The 18,044-nt window shown below is 38.7% G+C and overlaps 1 protein-coding gene across 2 annotated transcripts in view; it reads left to right on the forward strand.

The window, feature by feature from the left end:
• LOC120795117 (A disintegrin and metalloproteinase with thrombospondin motifs 7) overlaps positions 1-18,044 on the forward strand; it is a 69,823-nt gene that overhangs the window by 6,541 nt on the left and 45,238 nt on the right. Inside the window, exons 3-7 of one of the 2 annotated variants that reach the window (XM_040136677.1) lie at positions 5,821-6,004; positions 6,362-6,561; positions 10,061-10,144; positions 11,126-11,250; positions 14,714-14,863. In XM_040136677.1, the coding sequence (XP_039992611.1) occupies positions 5,821-6,004; positions 6,362-6,561; positions 10,061-10,144; positions 11,126-11,250; positions 14,714-14,863 (743 nt within the window). Of the gene's footprint in view, positions 1-5,820; positions 6,005-6,361; positions 6,562-10,060; positions 10,145-11,125; positions 11,251-13,587; positions 13,629-14,713; positions 14,864-18,044 lie in introns of those variants that run through there. The other variant, XM_040136685.1, reaches the window with a different exon arrangement.

Consider the following 18,044-nt stretch of genomic DNA (forward strand, 5'->3'; position numbering starts at 1 on the left):
AGAATCAACACATGGATTAAAAGCCGTGTCAATACAGTAATCTCTTTGATATTGATTAAATTTGTTTTAAAACATAAAATCCTTCCGTCAAGCAGTTTCTTTTTGTTTCAACTAGACCAAATTTCCATTGAGAAATGTTTATACTCAGTATGCTTGACCATATTCACCTGCAAAGCCGATCCAGCTGAGACTTTAATTTCATCAACATCAGACTTGCCAACTCCACTTAAAGTAAACAAACATTGCCTTAAGCCAGTAAGAAAAGAAGTGGGGTATTTTAGTCTTTTATAATTCGTTGCGGGTAAATTATGCTCTGCCACTTGTCAAAACAATTTTCTCTTCTGGCTTGAGAAGGGTATTTCTAACTGCCTGGCTACTTTATAGTGCACCTGAAGAAGTGTCCTCTGTGGAACTGAAAAGCATTGTCATGTATATGCAACCTGAATTGTTTGAGGTATGGAGTCAGTGAGATTCCGGAAACAGTACTTTGAGATTTTGGTTCATGCTGTCTTGAGAGCAGCCTCTGAAAATGGCTGTGTTTTCATTAACGGTTCATGCGATATTTCTGTTAAACCCCTTGAATTAAAAGGGAAAGTCTACACTTCAGCCACATCTTGGTGGCTTCATTTCAAATCCATTGTGGTGGGGTACAGATACAAAATATATGTCCCATCTGCTTTAAAGTTATATGCGTTCATATGAAATATACTGTATCTTCTTACACGCTCATGTTTGTTTACATATGCTTAGCCTTGGTTTGTGAGCGTCTCCTAAAGCCTTTCCACCAACAAAATTATTAATGACTGCATTTTTTTCTCAAAAGAGAAGCTGTCTCTGAGTAGCTGTATTTACTACATCTAACTACATCTTTCTACTTATCAGAAATGCTTAAAGATAAAGCTTTCTTGTAAACAAACAGAATTCATTGTGTGTTTTCCCCGAGTCCAACAAATGTGTTGAATACATTTCCTTCCTCATAAAACATTTGAAGGGCCGATTTTTTTTTTTTAAGATATTTTAAATCGTGCTTCGTTTATAGCCATGCTTACTTGCTTGCCGTCTTCTTCCCTGTCTTTGCTGGCCCATTGCTGCATTTCGTGGCACATTGTTAAACACGGTGTTAAACCATTGGTAGGACTGTGTATCATGTCACCTGCATGTCCGTGCATGTGCGCCCTTTTGCATGTGCACAAGACAAACAGAATGGGGATCTACTCACGAAAAACCTACTCCACAGTGATACTGGAGGTTAAAACCTCCACGGGGAACCCTTAATGAAGTGGTCACTTCAGTACACTCTAGAACATAAGCACTAATCCACACTCACTTTTATTTTCACCCGATTTTAGAAGAGAGCCAAAGTAATTTGACAAACAAAAATAAACTTAAAAGAAATTTTATTGAATTATTAATTGTTAATCTTTTGCAGACATTCACTTTCTGACGTGTACAACCCACACAGACAAATTGTATCCACATTGATGTGGATCTGCCAGGACTATACAGTAGCCAGTTTCACTCCTTGCTTGTTTTGGGGCCTTTTCTTTTTTTCTGGTCTACAGCAAGTGAAACACATTCTTCTGTTTGGCCCTAAAAGAGTCCTTGGCTGCTTTGTCTTTGCATTATAGATCATTGTCCTAAAATTATAGGACAAAGGGTGGCAAGTGAGACACTGCTCACATAATATGGATAGTACTGAAACACTGAAGAAGTTCAGTTCAGTTTTTGTTGAAACTGTGTTAAAGAGGTGTTGATTCAGCTGTAATGAGGTAATTTTGAGGGCTGTAGTTCGTGTTGCTTTTGTAGAAAGAGGTGTGCCTGTTGTCTAGCTGGCCCCTAGTGATTTGAATGGGATGAACGAAATAATAGGAAAAATTGTTAACATAGTGCAGTACAGTTCGACAGCACCACAAACTACATCCATGATTATCCAGTTGAATCAACACCTCTTTAACACAGTTTCAACAAAAACTGAACATTGAAACCCTTCATGAAGGAGGATATATTACAGGACTGTTCTATAAGACCGCATTAGTTTCAGCTAAGTGTTCCTAATAAACTGACAACTGAGTATATATTTATTTTTTTTATTACTGTTATTTTTGTTGGTCCCCTGACATAAGCTGATGTTTCACTTTCTTTACATAAAAACTTTCACATGCCTCTTGACGGAAGACCGAATGTAATATAATGTCTAGATAGAAATGTAAATATTCTACTCTTTAGTTTCGTAGTGTAACACAGAAAATACATAATCCTTTGAGTCATTTTTAGCCAAAGAAATTATAACATGCCCTGCTGTAACACTATCAGCCCTTAATTACTAATGTTAAAAGTTATATCTGCCCACAGATACAATCGTAGAACAACCAGTTTTATGAATCAGTTTCATTCTTAAATGAATTAAAAGAAATAAAAAAAGCAAATTTAAACAAATTGAAAACATACATGCCTCAGTCTTCACTGCACCTGGAAAAACATTGGCATCCCCCAGTAAAAAATGGTTAAAGAAAAAAAAAAAAGAAAAACTGGCCAATGATTGAAGCTAATGCTGACCCCCGCTGTACAATATAACATGCCAATGACATGGTTTCATATGTTATTGGATGTCCAGATTTTAAATTATATGTGGTTTAAGTTTGCTGTCAGATGAATCCAGTCTACTGAACGACTGAACGGAGCGTACGGCTAAACACCACGAAAGCCTCTCTGGAGTTTCTGCGAACATTCTGTGAACATCGAACAACAGATTTAATATTATTATGCCCTGTGAGGACTTTCTAAAAGTAAAAAGACAAATTATCTCTAAGGAGGATATCCGGCGTCTCTCGGATTAACTGTGAAAAAAGGACTCACAGTCCAAAACAATCTCAGCGATGAACTCAGCCACCTCGAATACCATCCTCTGGGACCCATCATCACATTGTCGGCCCTCCTCCTGTTCAACTCCCAGCTCACAGGCTACCTGGTCAGAGGTGGTAGTCAGACGTGGCAAGCATCTCAAATTGTTTGCCTACCAGGTGATGCCACAGCTTATCCTGCTGATGGCCCTGTCGCCAACGCTGCTCCTTCCCATGTGGATTCAGACCCTGCCCGAGCTGTGACAACATCCGCTGCAACGGCTGCACTGGCTGCTGCGATTGCTTACCCACCTCCCGTTGCCGCTACCACCCTGGGTCCTGATGGAGAAATCCAACGGGGAAACAGCTTTGTGGTGATGGGTAAAATGGATCCATTCACCTCCTCAGTGGACCAGTGGCGCAGCTGTCCACCCCCACAGGCGAAGCTTCTGCATCGGGATCTTTTGTAAACCGTCCTCCCCGGTGTCCAAGCAATTTGGTCACTCCCAATTCCAATGCTGCTCCCTCACATTCAGCCCATCCAAAGACTGGCTGTGGAATTGCCCCCCCCATCTACCTTGATCATAGGGGACTCCATAGTTAGAAACACCTGCGTCATTAATGAGGCTGGCTGTTTTCCCAGAGCCACTACTCCTGACATCCTGGAGAAACTCCCAGGACTCCTGAATGCATTCCTGACATTTATGAAAGTAATAATCCACGTCAGCAAGAATGATACTGCCTGTCAATAGTCCAAGCTGACAAAAAGGAGATTTTATCCGTCTCTTTTATCTCCAAAACCGTTGTGGAAAAAACGCTTTTATTTCTGGCCCAATTCCCACACTGGGTTGCGCTGTTGGGCGTTTTAGCAAGATTCTTGGCCTTCATACTTGGCTCCAGTCCATGAGAACAGCACACAATATCGCATTTATTCACAACTTTGACTTTGACCTGTTCTGGGAGCGCTCCTCTCTGTATGGATGGGACGGTGTTCACCTGAATATGCTAGGCAGTCGCATGCTTGCTGCTAATTTTCAGCACGGTGTTATGTCTTCCAGACATGGTTGACTACCACAACAAAGGCTATTACATCTTACGCCCACACTAGCTTCCCCTAGCGGAAGGATCACACTGCGGTCCGACCTCATCCTATTCTTGTCCATATTACCAATGGACACCATACTGGAAACCCTGTTCTTTCCCTGCTAAATCAATTACTTTGAGTGGTGGAGTAAATGCTACACATCTGTTTGTTAGAATTTTGTGGAAATACAAAATATAAATGCTTCTCTCCTGTTAGCTTTGCCCTCTATATGTAAGGTCTCTGACTAATAAAACTTCTTTTATCCTAAATGACTTTAACTCAACCAATGAATTGGACTTTCTCAACATAACTGAGATATGGCTTAGAGCTGGTGACATACGTTCCTTTTCAGAATTGTTTTCCCCCAAATGCACACTCTCACTTAAGCTTTAAAAAGAATTCCTGGTAAACATATTTGTGGGAAGGCAATCAGGTTTATCAAGCACACATCTACCCATGTTTATCAGGTTTCTATTAATCCATTCACATTGCTTAAATGCATGTAAGTGAACTCAGTGAACTGCTCTCTACATTTTCGTAGCAGAGTACTGAATCATCCTCTTTGTAGCAGATGAGCATATGTACATATATTATATGTATGTATGTATGTATGTATGTATGTATGTATGTATATATATATATATATATATATATATATATATATATATATATATATATATATGTATGTATGTATGTATGTATGTATGTATGTATGTATATATATATATATGTGTGTATGTGTATATGTATATATATTATATATTATATATTATATATAGTAGCACTCCTCCTGTCTGAGCTTGAGTGGGACCCTATGACGCTGTGACAGTTGAGGGAAAAGCAGGGGTATAAGGTGGAAGGGAATTAAATATAAGGCAAGGATGTTCAACAGAACGTGGAGGGGGTTACTGGAATTTGGTTTCGGCACCATGCCAGTGTGGTTTAGGGCGTAGTAACATTCCCCTGTGTCAGTCGCACCCTGGATAGTGGGCTTCCAAATTTTCTCTTCAGGAACTACACCATATTTTTTATTTACAATACGAATTATATATTTATAAGAGCCTCTCTTAGGGCAGCAGATTTTTTTTACTTTTGAGTTGGAGTCAAAAAAACTTTCCTACTAACCAACGCTTAATGGGATGGGAACTCTATTTGAAGGGTTTAACTGTGAAGCAGCTGCAGGATGTGCTGAGTTTGTAAGGCAGCATAGCCACATTAAAACATTCTCAATATGAAACTAATCAGCAAAAAATAAAATTATGCATGAATGGTCACACTAATAAAAAAAGCACACACATTTTTTTTAAATCTAGTAATACTTTTTTTAAGAATTTATATTGAGATAATAAATCACTCGTACTTGTTTTGTGAAAATTGTACTATGAAAATATTATATTGTAAAGCCTGCATCTGGATACTTAGGTCATGTGGGTCTGCAATTATCAATTATTTTACTTAAACTTAATCTGCTGGTTATTGGTCTATAAAACATCAAACAATATTCAGTTTACTACAATGTAAGAGAAAGGAAAGCATTTAATCCTTACATTTAAGAACTGGGAATAATCAAATTTTGCTTGAAAAATAACTTTGAATGGTTAATTGATTATCAAAAGAGTTACTGATTAATTTTCTTTTGATCAACACATTGATTAATTGACTAATCATTGCTGCTCTAAAGTGATGTTACCTCATGCCTGCTCATGACATATCTGTGATGGCAGAAGCTCAAACAAAGAACATTGTTTTGTTTCAATGTCTTTTCTAAATATTGAGCTTTTTTTGTAAATAGCTCAATATTTGAACAACAACTCTGTGATGATCGAATTTAAAAGAGTTAATGAAATATTTAGAGGGATGAAGACAAAACTGACTTGCAGCCTTTCTTTTCTTCAGACAGGACTGTTCAAGTTGTCGGATGAAGAGTTTTTTATTCAGCCTCTGGAGAAGCCGAGCCATGAGACCTCAGCACCACAGGCTCATGCCATCTACAAACGCCACGCATCCCCTCCCTCCTGGAGTCCAGTCATACAGCCGATCTCAGGGAAACAACCTCTCAACGGTACCTGCGGAGTCAAAAGTAAATCACTTTTCTTTTTATTTGTTCCATGCTGCGTCTTAGTCATTTCACAAAAGACAGAGTACTGAATGACCAGAGTGAAGATGAGGACTGATCAAATTTTCTTGTCTTGTCTCACGAGTCAGTCTCCGGCTAATCTGCAGAGGTCAGAAGTAAAAAAGAAAAACATTGAAATTTAGTAGCTCATAAATCAGCTACTTAAATTTCTGAGTTGGCTGATCCAAGATCGTAGAGATCAAGAAGATGTGCTTTGAGTTCATGAGTATACAGTATATCCAGTAGTTAAAACTCATACCACAAAAACACTGCACCTCAGTAAGAAGGTTTTAAATGTGTATTTCTATCTCCCACGTCGAGATTCCCATCAAAGTTTTGAAGACACTGAGAGACAGCGGGAGCGCTGGGAGCAACGCCAGCGGAGAAGGAGGAGGAGAATTCGTCAACGCTCAGTCAGCAGAGAGAAGTGGGTGGAAACGCTGGTGGTGGCTGACCCTAAAATGGTGGAGTATCATGGAAGCAAAGCTGTGGAAAGCTACGTCCTGGCTATAATGAACATTGTAAGTATGTGACTTCAGCTATAACGTTAACATGGCGTTTTCCTGCATCGAAGTCCAGGTGGTTTGAAGTATATAATTTCAGCCCGTTTGATCCCCGCCAAGCATTTATCAGTACACAGAATTTGAAGAACAGTTCATAGTTTGGGGAAAAACTGCTGAGAGTTTTTTCAAGACTGATCCCACATGTCTGCACAGTAAATATTGATTTTGAGCCATCGGGCAGTTAGCTTAGCTTAGCATAAAGACTGAGAACAGGAGAAAACAGCTAGCCTTGCTTTATCCAGAGTTAAAAAAAAAAAAAAAAAGCCCAGAAACAGCTAAAAAACCTAAAAATTAACACATTATATCACGTATATTTAATCTGAACACAAACCAAAATACACACAAAAAATACAAAACGTTGTGGTTTCACAGAGGGTTACGTGCTGGAACTATTAACTCACTTCCTTCCTGAGCCCTGTCGTCACAGTGAGGCGGCCAAGCAACTAGCAGAGATTAAGCAAATGAGATATAATGTTTTAGAGGTGAAGGTAGGCAGATTTTGTTACTTATTGACGGAGCAGGGCTAGCTGTTTCCCCCTGTTTCCAGTCTTTATGCTAAGCTAAGCTAACGGCCCCCCTGGCTGTAGCTTCATATTCATCGTACAGACGTGGGAATGAAGTGATCTTCTCATCCAACTTCAAGCGTGTTCCCCAAATAGTCAAAAGTGTTCCCGTAAAGTTGCAGTCCTGTGCCATATTTCGTCATCCATACACAAGCCTATTTCTACGGCGGTGCAAATGCAAACAGACAAACCATTAGCAAATGAAGAACGCATCTTCATCACGTGCGCTGGAATAAAAAAAATTAATAAAAAACACGAGCCAACTGAGAAACACATGTCACTAGTTTGACAACACGTACATGGCTTACAGAAACACAAGTAAATACGGGGGGATGCTAAAAAATGTAGCACATGCCTGAATGTGCGATTTGATTAGCTAGTGATGGTCTTTTTCATGCGATGATACCTGAGTCAGCTCCAGTCTCTGAAATCAGTGTGGTTGAAAACATAGAAAGCAGAGTATATACATAGAATATCAGAGCTTCAGATATTATGTTACATGTGTTCATTTTAGCTCTGTAATATTTTTGTAATAAAATTATTATGAGTGATTGAATGACACGGTTAAAGCTAAGATTACAGAATAGTTTCATAGGTTCAAACTACTACTAAAAAATACTTTTGGAGATCCTTACAGGATGTCTGAACATCTTATTAAATGTTTTGGATGATACTCCTGTTTCAGACCAGATTCTGTTTCAGTTTTTCAGTCCTCTGGTCAAGTAACAAAATGACTGGATTAAATCTTTCTCATCTGTCCTTTTTCCACCATGACTCCTTAGCCTCTCACAAGAAATGTTATTACTACCTTCCACTCAGAGGTTAAGTAAACTGACTCCTTGGCTGTTCTTGATCAGCATATGAGTGGGTTTTTTTTCCAAAATACGGTCATGTCTGCTCGGACCGCGGCTACTGGAAATGCTATCAGAGGACTGAATATCAGGAAAGGGAATTCACTGACAGAGAAGCCCACAGATTAACTGATTTAACAGACAATAATACACGGAGGAAGCAGCCATTATTCACCACATCCTCTCCTGAATCTTTTTTTGAGTCCTTTACACTCCTGCTTTGAACTCCCAAACAATTCAGTTTGTGAAAACAATTTTGCACAGCATCAAGGGAAGCAACCTCTCACACGTGTCCAAACAATAAGTAATGGCATCATCTTCCTCAGCCCCCAGCTGCTCCATTGTCTCGTCACAGATGCTCTCTTGAAGTTGTCAACTTCACAAAAGGTTCATATTTTTGTATGCTAGTGTACTGTGTGCACCCAGTGGTAGGATTTACACACTTGTAACAGCCGGGACAGTCAATCTCAGCAGAAAGAAGTTGGATGCCCTTTCACCAAAAATAGGCCCCAACTTCCTTTCACATGGTGATCTAATAGTAAATTATTGTATTTCCTCTGGGATATTTATTGCCACTGTGTATTTACAAACAAGCAGACCCTAAGGACATGCAGTGAAGATACTGCAGATGCAAGCACTATTTAACCCTCAGAACTAGGTGAAAATGCACGGTTTGTGGTTGGAGAGGAAACACAGCACAACAGCACATTGCTGCAAAAAAAAAATTCATGAGCCTTACATAGCTGCAGGTCTGTTTTTATTCACAAGATAAACAATAGAGAAGAAAATGAAGTCACCGTTCACACACTGCATACTTTGTCACCTCTGCACACCTGCCCAATCTTGTCATATTATCATTTTTGGAAAGAGAATTTCTAATAAGGGTGGTTGTTTATCTGTGAGGAAGCCTCCGTCGATCCAGCTGATAATGATGCTCACACTCTCAAACCTCATGAGTTCCCGTAACCCGTGACCTTCCTTTCACGGCTTTCACTTCAGTACGATGAGCTTTGATCCTTCCCCGTTCTCCACTAATCAGTCCTATCCTGCCTCCTGCCATTCATAAAGCGGCTACCTGAATTGTCACATGCCGCCTCGGCTCAAGAACTCGAGTCGCTGTCAAAGCTATAGACTTTTTAATATGTGTTTTTTACACTTTGGTTTCTCATTAGGTTTTGATGCTTTGGATATAAAAGGTTACTTTCATAACATTTGTTGTAATTTGTGTGGTATACAACTACAAAGATTTGAAAAGTGAATTTAAAAAGTTTAAATTGATGTGATTACAAGTTACAATCATATATTGTCAGCCTTTTAAAGGTCTAGGCACTTAGACTTTTAACACTTTAGTGAAAACACGTTGAATAAATAGTTCTAAAAGCTTAAATGTTGAGAAGTTGGATGTTGTCAAAATGCTAGATGCACTGTATCAAACCTCCTGAGGTCTGAGGCCATTTTCTGTTTACATCCCCCAAAAAAGTCTCTGAATGACTCAGATCTTGTTGTGAAGTGCTTGAGGCATAAAAGGAATCATGATACCCAGAGGACAAGGTGTTTCTGAAAAGGGAAATGTTTCATCCATTGTTAGGTTTTGAGTAAATATGTGAATGCTTTGGTTAAGTGTATGCATCCAAATCCAACAGTCTAATAACTCACACAGTCAGTTGCTGCAGTAATGGCTCTTACGCAACTGTAATACATTTCTTTTTTTTTTTTTTGTAATTATTTCTTTTTAATTAAAAAAAAACATAATTTCAAGGTCTGACTGGTGACTTTTCTGCATAAGGAAGTTTTAAAATTCTGATATATTCCAAACTCTCTACTACATATAACTCATGGCAGCTACCTGCTAGCTTTGGTTTGTCTCAGTTATGGTCACACCATACAGAAAGGCCTATTATATGGAACAAATTATATAGAAACAGACTATATATTGTATAAATGTCATCATTATGATTATTTTGGTCTACCCAGTGTCATGGTAAGTAGGAATCATGTGACGTCAAAAAGTTGAATTAACCTTTTTTTTTTTTTTTTCTTCAGGTGGCGGGTCTGTTCAGAGAGGCCAGTATTGGAAACGCTATCAACATTGTGGTTGTTCGACTCATCTTACTGGAGCAGGACGAGGTAAAAACATATTTGTGTATGATGAAGAAATTTGGTTAATTTTAGATTATACCAGTTTAAAAAAAAAAAGAAAGAAAAAAAAACAGGGATTGAACTTTTGTTTTTCAAAGAAATACTGAACAGAAAGTCTATGTGTGTAGTAATAATGTGATGACATGCATTGTAGGGCTCTCAAAAATATCGGGCTCAAAATACTTATTTTAAATTAAAATGTAATTCATTTGAATTAATTCAAACATAACCCAAAAAGCCTAATCCTAAATGGTGTAGTCAAATTTAAGTTGTTTTGTTCATTTATTTTCAAAAACTTTCATTTAGTTTCCTTCACTCCAGCTTTAGAGGTGCTGGTCGGTGCATTTTGTTACCTTTGGACAGGCTAGCTGTTTCCCCCGTATTTCCAGTCTCTATGCTAAGCTAAGTTAACTGCCCGCAGGCTGTAGCTTCATACAGTTTTTACCGTAGAGACATGAGCGTGCTTCTATCTTCTCATCTAACTCTCGACAAGAACGCAAATAAGGGCATTTCCCAAAAAATGCTTTTAATAATTCTCTATGTTCCAACAGTAGTTTTCATTTTAAATCAAAAGAGACAGCCGTAATGCAGAGCAGATGAAAGACAAGATCCAAGTGTCAGATTTTGAAAGGCATGAATTCTGATTCAGTGAGACCAGTCCATAGTGAATGAGATCCATCATGAACGTCTGTCTCAGTAATATACTGCTGACAAGGTTGATGCGAGATTGGCACAAACACAACAGCACAGTGGCGCATAATACTATTACCTTACTTTTGGCTGAATCAGTGTCATTAGGGCCCACTAAGAGGCTAAAAGCAATGATGGTACAATTTTGCTGAACCTAAAGAATAATTTTAGTTCATTTTCTACCTATAGAACCTGTGTTTTTCTCTTCCCATTTTGTACACTTAAAGTGCACCAGCTGCAAACTTTTGATTTGTTTTCTTCCCCGAATGTGGCTATCAGGATGACTTAAAGATTACACACCATGCAGACAACAGCTTGAACAGCTTCTGTAAGTGGCAGAAGAAACTCAACATGAAAGGAGACGAACACCCACTGCACCACGATGTAGCAGTTCTTCTCACCAGGTAAATAAAAACTCAATTTACCAAGCTGTCTTTCTCTCTACCGCACATAAATCAAAACTTCCAAGAGATTCAATTTATCGTTTGTTTTTGTCATGTTATTCCAGAGCAGGTATTTTATATACCGATTTAGATGGTTGCAATGAATAGCGTGCTTTGAAATCTACTGAATAAACAATGCAGTTAATGAAGGTTTTGATTTACAAAATTGAACTGACTCAATTCAGATAATTCAGTCCAGATGATCAACAACAAAAGTAATCATCCAGAAGGTTCTTTTTCAAACAGCCGTTCCAGACAAGTCGATCCATTCACTTTCATCCTTCGTATCATTAAAAAAAAAAAAATCAGTACAAAGGGCAATAAAAAAACAAAATGATATTTATTTTTTATTTCTTTCAGCTTTCTTCTTCCACAGAAGAAATCTTCTGTATGTCGCAGTAACTACATGCAAGAGTGGATTAGAGTTGAGTAGTGTAGTATGACTCTGCCGTTTCCCTACTGTCCTTCATGGTTTTCACCCACAGATCTGGGAAAACTGAGAAACAGTATCTGTAATAATCTGTACCGACGATCTGACATACACATTAACTCCACTCTGAGATTGGCCAGCTGTGCGGAGATGAGCGAGTGTGTTCGGTTTGAACTTCTTTCTCTGCCTGAGTATAACCCAGCCGTTATACTCGTTCGTGCGTTTAGTCACAGTTTGAATGTAGGTCACCCACAATTTGGCAGTGCTCACGCAACGTCTACACACAGGATGCGTTTCAGCTGCGTTTTTCAGTCGTCCGTCTCACAGCAGGTGTCAGACAGGACAGATACACTTCTATTTAAATCAGTCCAGCTGTCTAGACAGACCACGTAAAGCCTGGCATGTTACTCATGCTATACACCTGTAAACAAGGCCTGAAGTGTATTTTTACTCTTCAAGTCTTATTTCGGTTTTACGCACATAACTACAGTGATTGTGTGTTAGACTCTAAGCACTGCCAAAATGTGGGTACGCATGGTGCCAGGACCCAACACACAATCCATTTACTTACACGCATAAACAGAAGATGTTCGAAGCGTAAAAATACGGTTTGGGTCAACTATACACGCACATAGTGCAAGTGAAAAGCGACCGGTGGATTGTTTTAAAATGGGAGTGTATCTGTTCCGTCAGCGGTGTTCGATACGGACAACTGAAAAATCAGGCTGAAATGCTTATGTAAACACAGCCTTTGCACACGCCTCCTCCTTTATTGCATTTGTGGAACAATGGCTCTGCATGGATGTCTGCGTTGCGCTGAATAGTGTGGGGGTGTTCTGAAAGTTCAAATTTGTTCAACTTTGAGCCGAGCTGCGCTGACCTTTTGTGCATGCAGCCATTTGCTGGTGAACACTGCTTGGACTGAAACATTGGCGAAAAACTGATTACTTGTGTTTCTGAATTTCCAGAACAGTACGATGACGAACTGTATAATGATGAGTTGGCCTCGTATCGAGACCAGACAAAAAAAGGTGTTCGCTTGGTCAGCGTGCAGCTGCAGCTACCTGGTTTGGTACAAAAACACAGTTTGAGTCCCTGAGATGTGGTAATCTACTGCGAGCAACGTTAGCAATGTTACTAAGGTGGCGCCATTTAATACCGCGCCACCTGTAGTTCCAGATTGGTAAATACAACGCCCACCAGTGCAGAACAAGCAGTGCAAGACCCTTGTTTTTCTGCTGTAACGTGAATACGCCTTTAGAACTAGAACCAAAAGATATAGCTCAGAGATAAAATCATCCCCCAAAAAGTGAATGATAAGATCATGCATTTTTAATTTTAAACATATCTTGTGTTTGTCATTTTACTGTTTAAGCTGCGAAAACCCAAATTTCCCTTAAAATGTCAAACGTTTCCTTTTAGAACAAACTAGTCTTTGTGAGCTTCCTCCTATGTTAAGCAAAGGGCCAAATGAGAAGTCTGTGGTATGTCCATGGACATATACACTCACCTAGCACTTTATTAGTAACACCTGTACCCCTGCTTATCCATGCAGTTATCCAATCAGCCAATCCTGTGGTAGCAGTGCAGTGCATAAAATCATGGAGATACAGGTCAGGAGCTTCGGTTAATGTTCACATCGAACGTCTGAACGGGGGAAAAATTGGCAAGTCAGTGACTTTGACCGTGGCATGATTGTTGGTGCAAGAAGCGCTGGTGTGACTATTTCTGAAACTCCACAATCAAAAAACATCCAGGTAGCAGCAGCTCTGCAGACAGAAACGCCTCGTCGAAGAGAGAGGTCAGAGGAGCATGGCCAGACTGGTTGGAGCTGACAGAAAAGCTACAGTAACGCAGATAACCACCCTTTACAACTGTGTTGAGCAGTTGTAAAGGGTGTAAAGGTCAAGTGAGTAAGCTGGAGTGAGTGTACGTATACTGTGTACACTGTTCTTACCTTATTTTTGAGGAGCGGAAAGAGATTGATAGAGAGCAGTCATCTGTATAGACACAGCGGGGAGAAAAACACAAATGTCACAGTAGAAAGATGGAAGACCAGGAGAAGAGCAATTGCAATAGGAAGTCATGTCAAAGTTAAGGATGCTGGATGAATGAGAAAGGATCGACACATCAGAAAGGGTTCCGAGGTTTGGCAAAGGTTGATAGTGGCTTGTTGGCCCAAAAGTGGCAGGTGTGTAAAAATGGAGAGACTATTGGGGGAGTTTGACTTTTTATCAGAGGATCACCTTTTAACAGAGGATCACCAAAGTCATTAGAATACATCATCTGTCAACAACGACTTGTAGGATTAACCCATTGATCATGAGCTAATGATTTGGATTAGCTATTTGATCATGATTAGCTCACAGATCATGAGCTAATCCAACAAGCCGATGTTGATATCTTACATAGAATTAGTGACAACAAATCACCTTGAACGTTTTTGCATGGTAGGGGGACAATTTGTTGTGACCTGGCGCTATATGAATAAAATTGAATTGAATTGAATTTGGCCCTCGTCAGAGTCGCTCACGTCTTCGCACCCGCCCGTTTTTCGCCCATCCAACATGCTGATCACAAGAACCAACTGTTCACTTCAGGCCTGCATCGTTGTTACGAGATAATCAACATTATTCTCTTCATCTCATAATGTTTTGGCTCATTAGTGTAAATGGTTTCATTTATTATTTAACAGGAATTTAGTAGATTTATAACAAACAAATGGTGACTGGTATAAGAATGCATGTGCCAAATGAATGGACACAGTTTTCAGAAGATGTGATATTTTTTTTGAAGTAACCTCCTTCATTTTTTTTCCCCCAACACCTCGCTTCCCTACTTTTTTCTTTTTTTTCTTTTTTTTTTTTTTTACCCCCCATCATTTTTATCGGTTCTCCCTCATTTTATAATTCTAATCTTCAATGTGTTGTCTTCTCATGTTAACCCCCCTTTCAACTGGTATCTGACAAACACTCCACCTCCACTTTTCAAAAGGAAGGACATCTGTGCAGCCATCAACATGCCTTGTGAGACTCTGGGTCTGTCCCATGTGGCGGGGATGTGTCAGCCGCATCGCAGTTGCAGCATTAGTGAGGACACGGGCCTCCCGTTGGCCTTCACTGTAGCACACGAGCTCGGACACAAGTAAGGTTAACAGCACACACACAAACACACATTTTAATATACTGATGTTATGTTCACAGTGTGAAATAATCAGAAACAATCAAAATCAAAAACTCGGTATCACCATTTAAATGAACTACCTTAAATACACCTGACTGGCTGTTAAGGCCTGCTCCCCTTATTTACTGTTGCTTTAATATATGTGTGATGGCTACATACATGATATCACGCTAAAAGGCTGAGGCTAAAGCTACATGTCCAAGAAAAAAGTCAACATCCTCACCAGTTGATGATTCATGTAGCAGACATGGAAATGAAGATACAGCATCTTGTATTGCAGTGTAAAGCCAATTAGCCCTAGTAAAAAAAAACAAAAAAACGTTTGATAATGAAAAATGTAAAATCAGATTGTAATTTCATTCTGGCTTCTAATTTTAAAAGCAATAGATTTTCCCTTTTATTGTTCGTATTTTCAAACAGTATGTTTCATTCTTATTGTTACAGGAGAAAAGGCTTTTAGGATGAGGACTTGAGTGTTTGGCGAACATAATGCCAAGGTTGCTGGAATTAAAATGCCCCCAAATCTAATGAAGAGCAGAACAGAGCAGCCAGCCCTATACTTTCAATATAGTATCCTATCAGGAGTAGTGAGGAAATAAAACACAGTGGATGGGGCCATTTTAAAAAATGTAACCTGTAACTCCACAAAATAATGTAGCATGAAATACTTCTTGGCCTGACATACGCTAGGTTGCTACTGTTCTGTATTAAGTCTGTACTTTACTATGTCACAGTTTATTATAGCCCGATGCCACAAAGTATGTCTGAAAGGGCTATACATAAAATAAACAATAATGAACCAAATTAGCAAAATATAAAAATGTAAAAAGTGAGATAAATGACATATAAAACTAAATATTTAGAATATTTAAAATATATATAAAGTGAGGTTAAATAAAACTCATATTTGGATACAGATGAGAAAACACACATATACAAAAATGTGTAACATACAGGAAATATACGTAACCTTGCGCACATAACTGAATATACAGTGAGCTGGACAACCATAGTTTGGTACTTAGGACAGTCTAAATGAGGTTGAAGGCTGATGCAAATAGATGTGTTTTGAGTTTACTTCTGAATGAGTCAACCGAGCTAGCCTCACAAATTTTAGATAGGAAGATAATACCAGAGAAAGCTCTCCTGGTAAGAGAAAGCCCTGCGGCCCCTACCGTATTATTATTATGATAATAAAGAAGATGATGGGATATTTTCAGTACACTCTGTACTAGCTGTGGAAATAAATTTCCTTACAACAAGCAGCTATTTTATTCTTATCTCGTAAGTAATTTAGGTCCTCTTTTCTTTTCTGTGGGTAACTTCATAACAGACAAATAGGGAATGTGGTATTTGCAGAACATCATTTACTGTAATAAAACCCTAACATGTTACAAATCATTGGTCAAAACTAAACTTTCTCTTTTGCACAGTTTAGTTTTATCATAACTTGGAACTGAATTCTTGCTTGTCCATCGCATTAAGGTTCTGTCTATCTGAATCTGACAACACGCCTTGGTTTGTAATGATCTACTTTATCTAAAAAATCCTTACAAAGCACATTTTTCAGATTAATATTAATTATAATACAAACAATTTGAATTTTCTTTGAGAACAGTGTTAACCCACATTGTTTGCTGTGGCAAACAAGCTTTTAGAGCCTTCGACATGTAATCAAATCTGGAAAATGATTCCTTTTGTCTAAACAATCCTGCATCTACGCTATTACAAACTGCCTGTTGCATTGTAGCTTCCTGGATTTACAGACCACCCTGATTTTTGAAAGTACGTTTAACAACATACACTGTTACACCATGTCTTACACACTTTTTTAAATATGCATTTAGTTTAGTTTTGCAGACCCAGAGCTGATGAACACCTTATTTGTAAATGGAAATATGCATTTAATACTGCACAGAGACAAGATGCCATTCAAATTTAAATTTCATTAATTTATGTCTTCTGTTAAAAAAAAAAAATGCAGTTCACAATTATAGTCACATTCTCCTCAGACTAACTGAAAACAGTGTGTGGTTAACAGTGTTATTGTATTTGATCATCTTGACTGTTGTCATGCAGCTGAGCCTGGAGCACTTTAACACTTCGTCTTTGATAAGTTATGGACAGAACCTTTTTTCTCCACGGTATGCAGGGTTGACAGCTACTCCTTGATAAATGTGCAGGGTATTTTTATGTTGAATGCATGAATAAGTCCTGGATTGACCGGAGCCCATTGTGAATACCAATTCCTGTAAGGAAGAAGGGCTTGCACGGAAGTAAAAGCTCCAACAGTGGGCTGGCAGACGGAGTTTGTTTTCAGCATTCAGAAGTGCAATGGTACAGGTAGTTTTTTAAAAAGGAAAAAAATGTGTATACAGTTTTTTACCACTAGCCTTTCCCATCATTAGACCCCATTTAGCTTAGATTCTTGTTTCATCCACTGCTTAGGTTTTAGATCTCTTCTGATTTACTTTAAGAGGATAGACATGGTGAAAATGATTTCTTTTTTTTTTTTTCTCCCCCTTCTACACAGTGAGAAGCTTAAACATATTGCTTGCAATAGGTAATACTGTAAAGGGGCTAATTTCTTCATTGATGTCATTAAACCGATGAGGTTAAGCATTTGTCCAAAAAGCGAAATATGATCCAGACGCAAAGGCTAGGCTAACTAGCTGCTAGCAAGTCTTCACAGGCTTTTTTTTTTTTTTTTTTAACTCTGGGAAACAGCCTTTGCCTGAACATAAAATTACAAATCCAAGTTTAATATTAACAGAAAAAATCTAGGTTACAATTTGTAGTTTTGATCTTTTCTGAATTCACATTTGTCCCTACAGCTGATAAAAATATGCCAGCACTCTCTGTCATTTTAGCAAACAGTTGCTAGCTAAAATTGAGAGGCCTAATTTTACGCTGCGTTCCATTTAGCTCGGCAGTTGGAGCTGAGAATGACATCACACCCGAGTCGATCTTGTTCCAGTACAAAAAGTCGGAAAACCAATAGCCATACCAGTTCTGGTCAGGTTAGCCATTGTTAGCCATATCAGTTGAAAACAACGCATTATGCGATATTTTGCACATACAAACACCATCGCAAAATGTCCACGGATAGAAGTTGGGCAGTACTGTGTGTACGACTGAGTTA

This window comes from Xiphias gladius, chromosome 1 (genome assembly GCF_016859285.1).
Source record: "Xiphias gladius isolate SHS-SW01 ecotype Sanya breed wild chromosome 1, ASM1685928v1, whole genome shotgun sequence".
NCBI lineage: Eukaryota > Metazoa > Chordata > Actinopteri > Istiophoriformes > Xiphiidae > Xiphias > Xiphias gladius.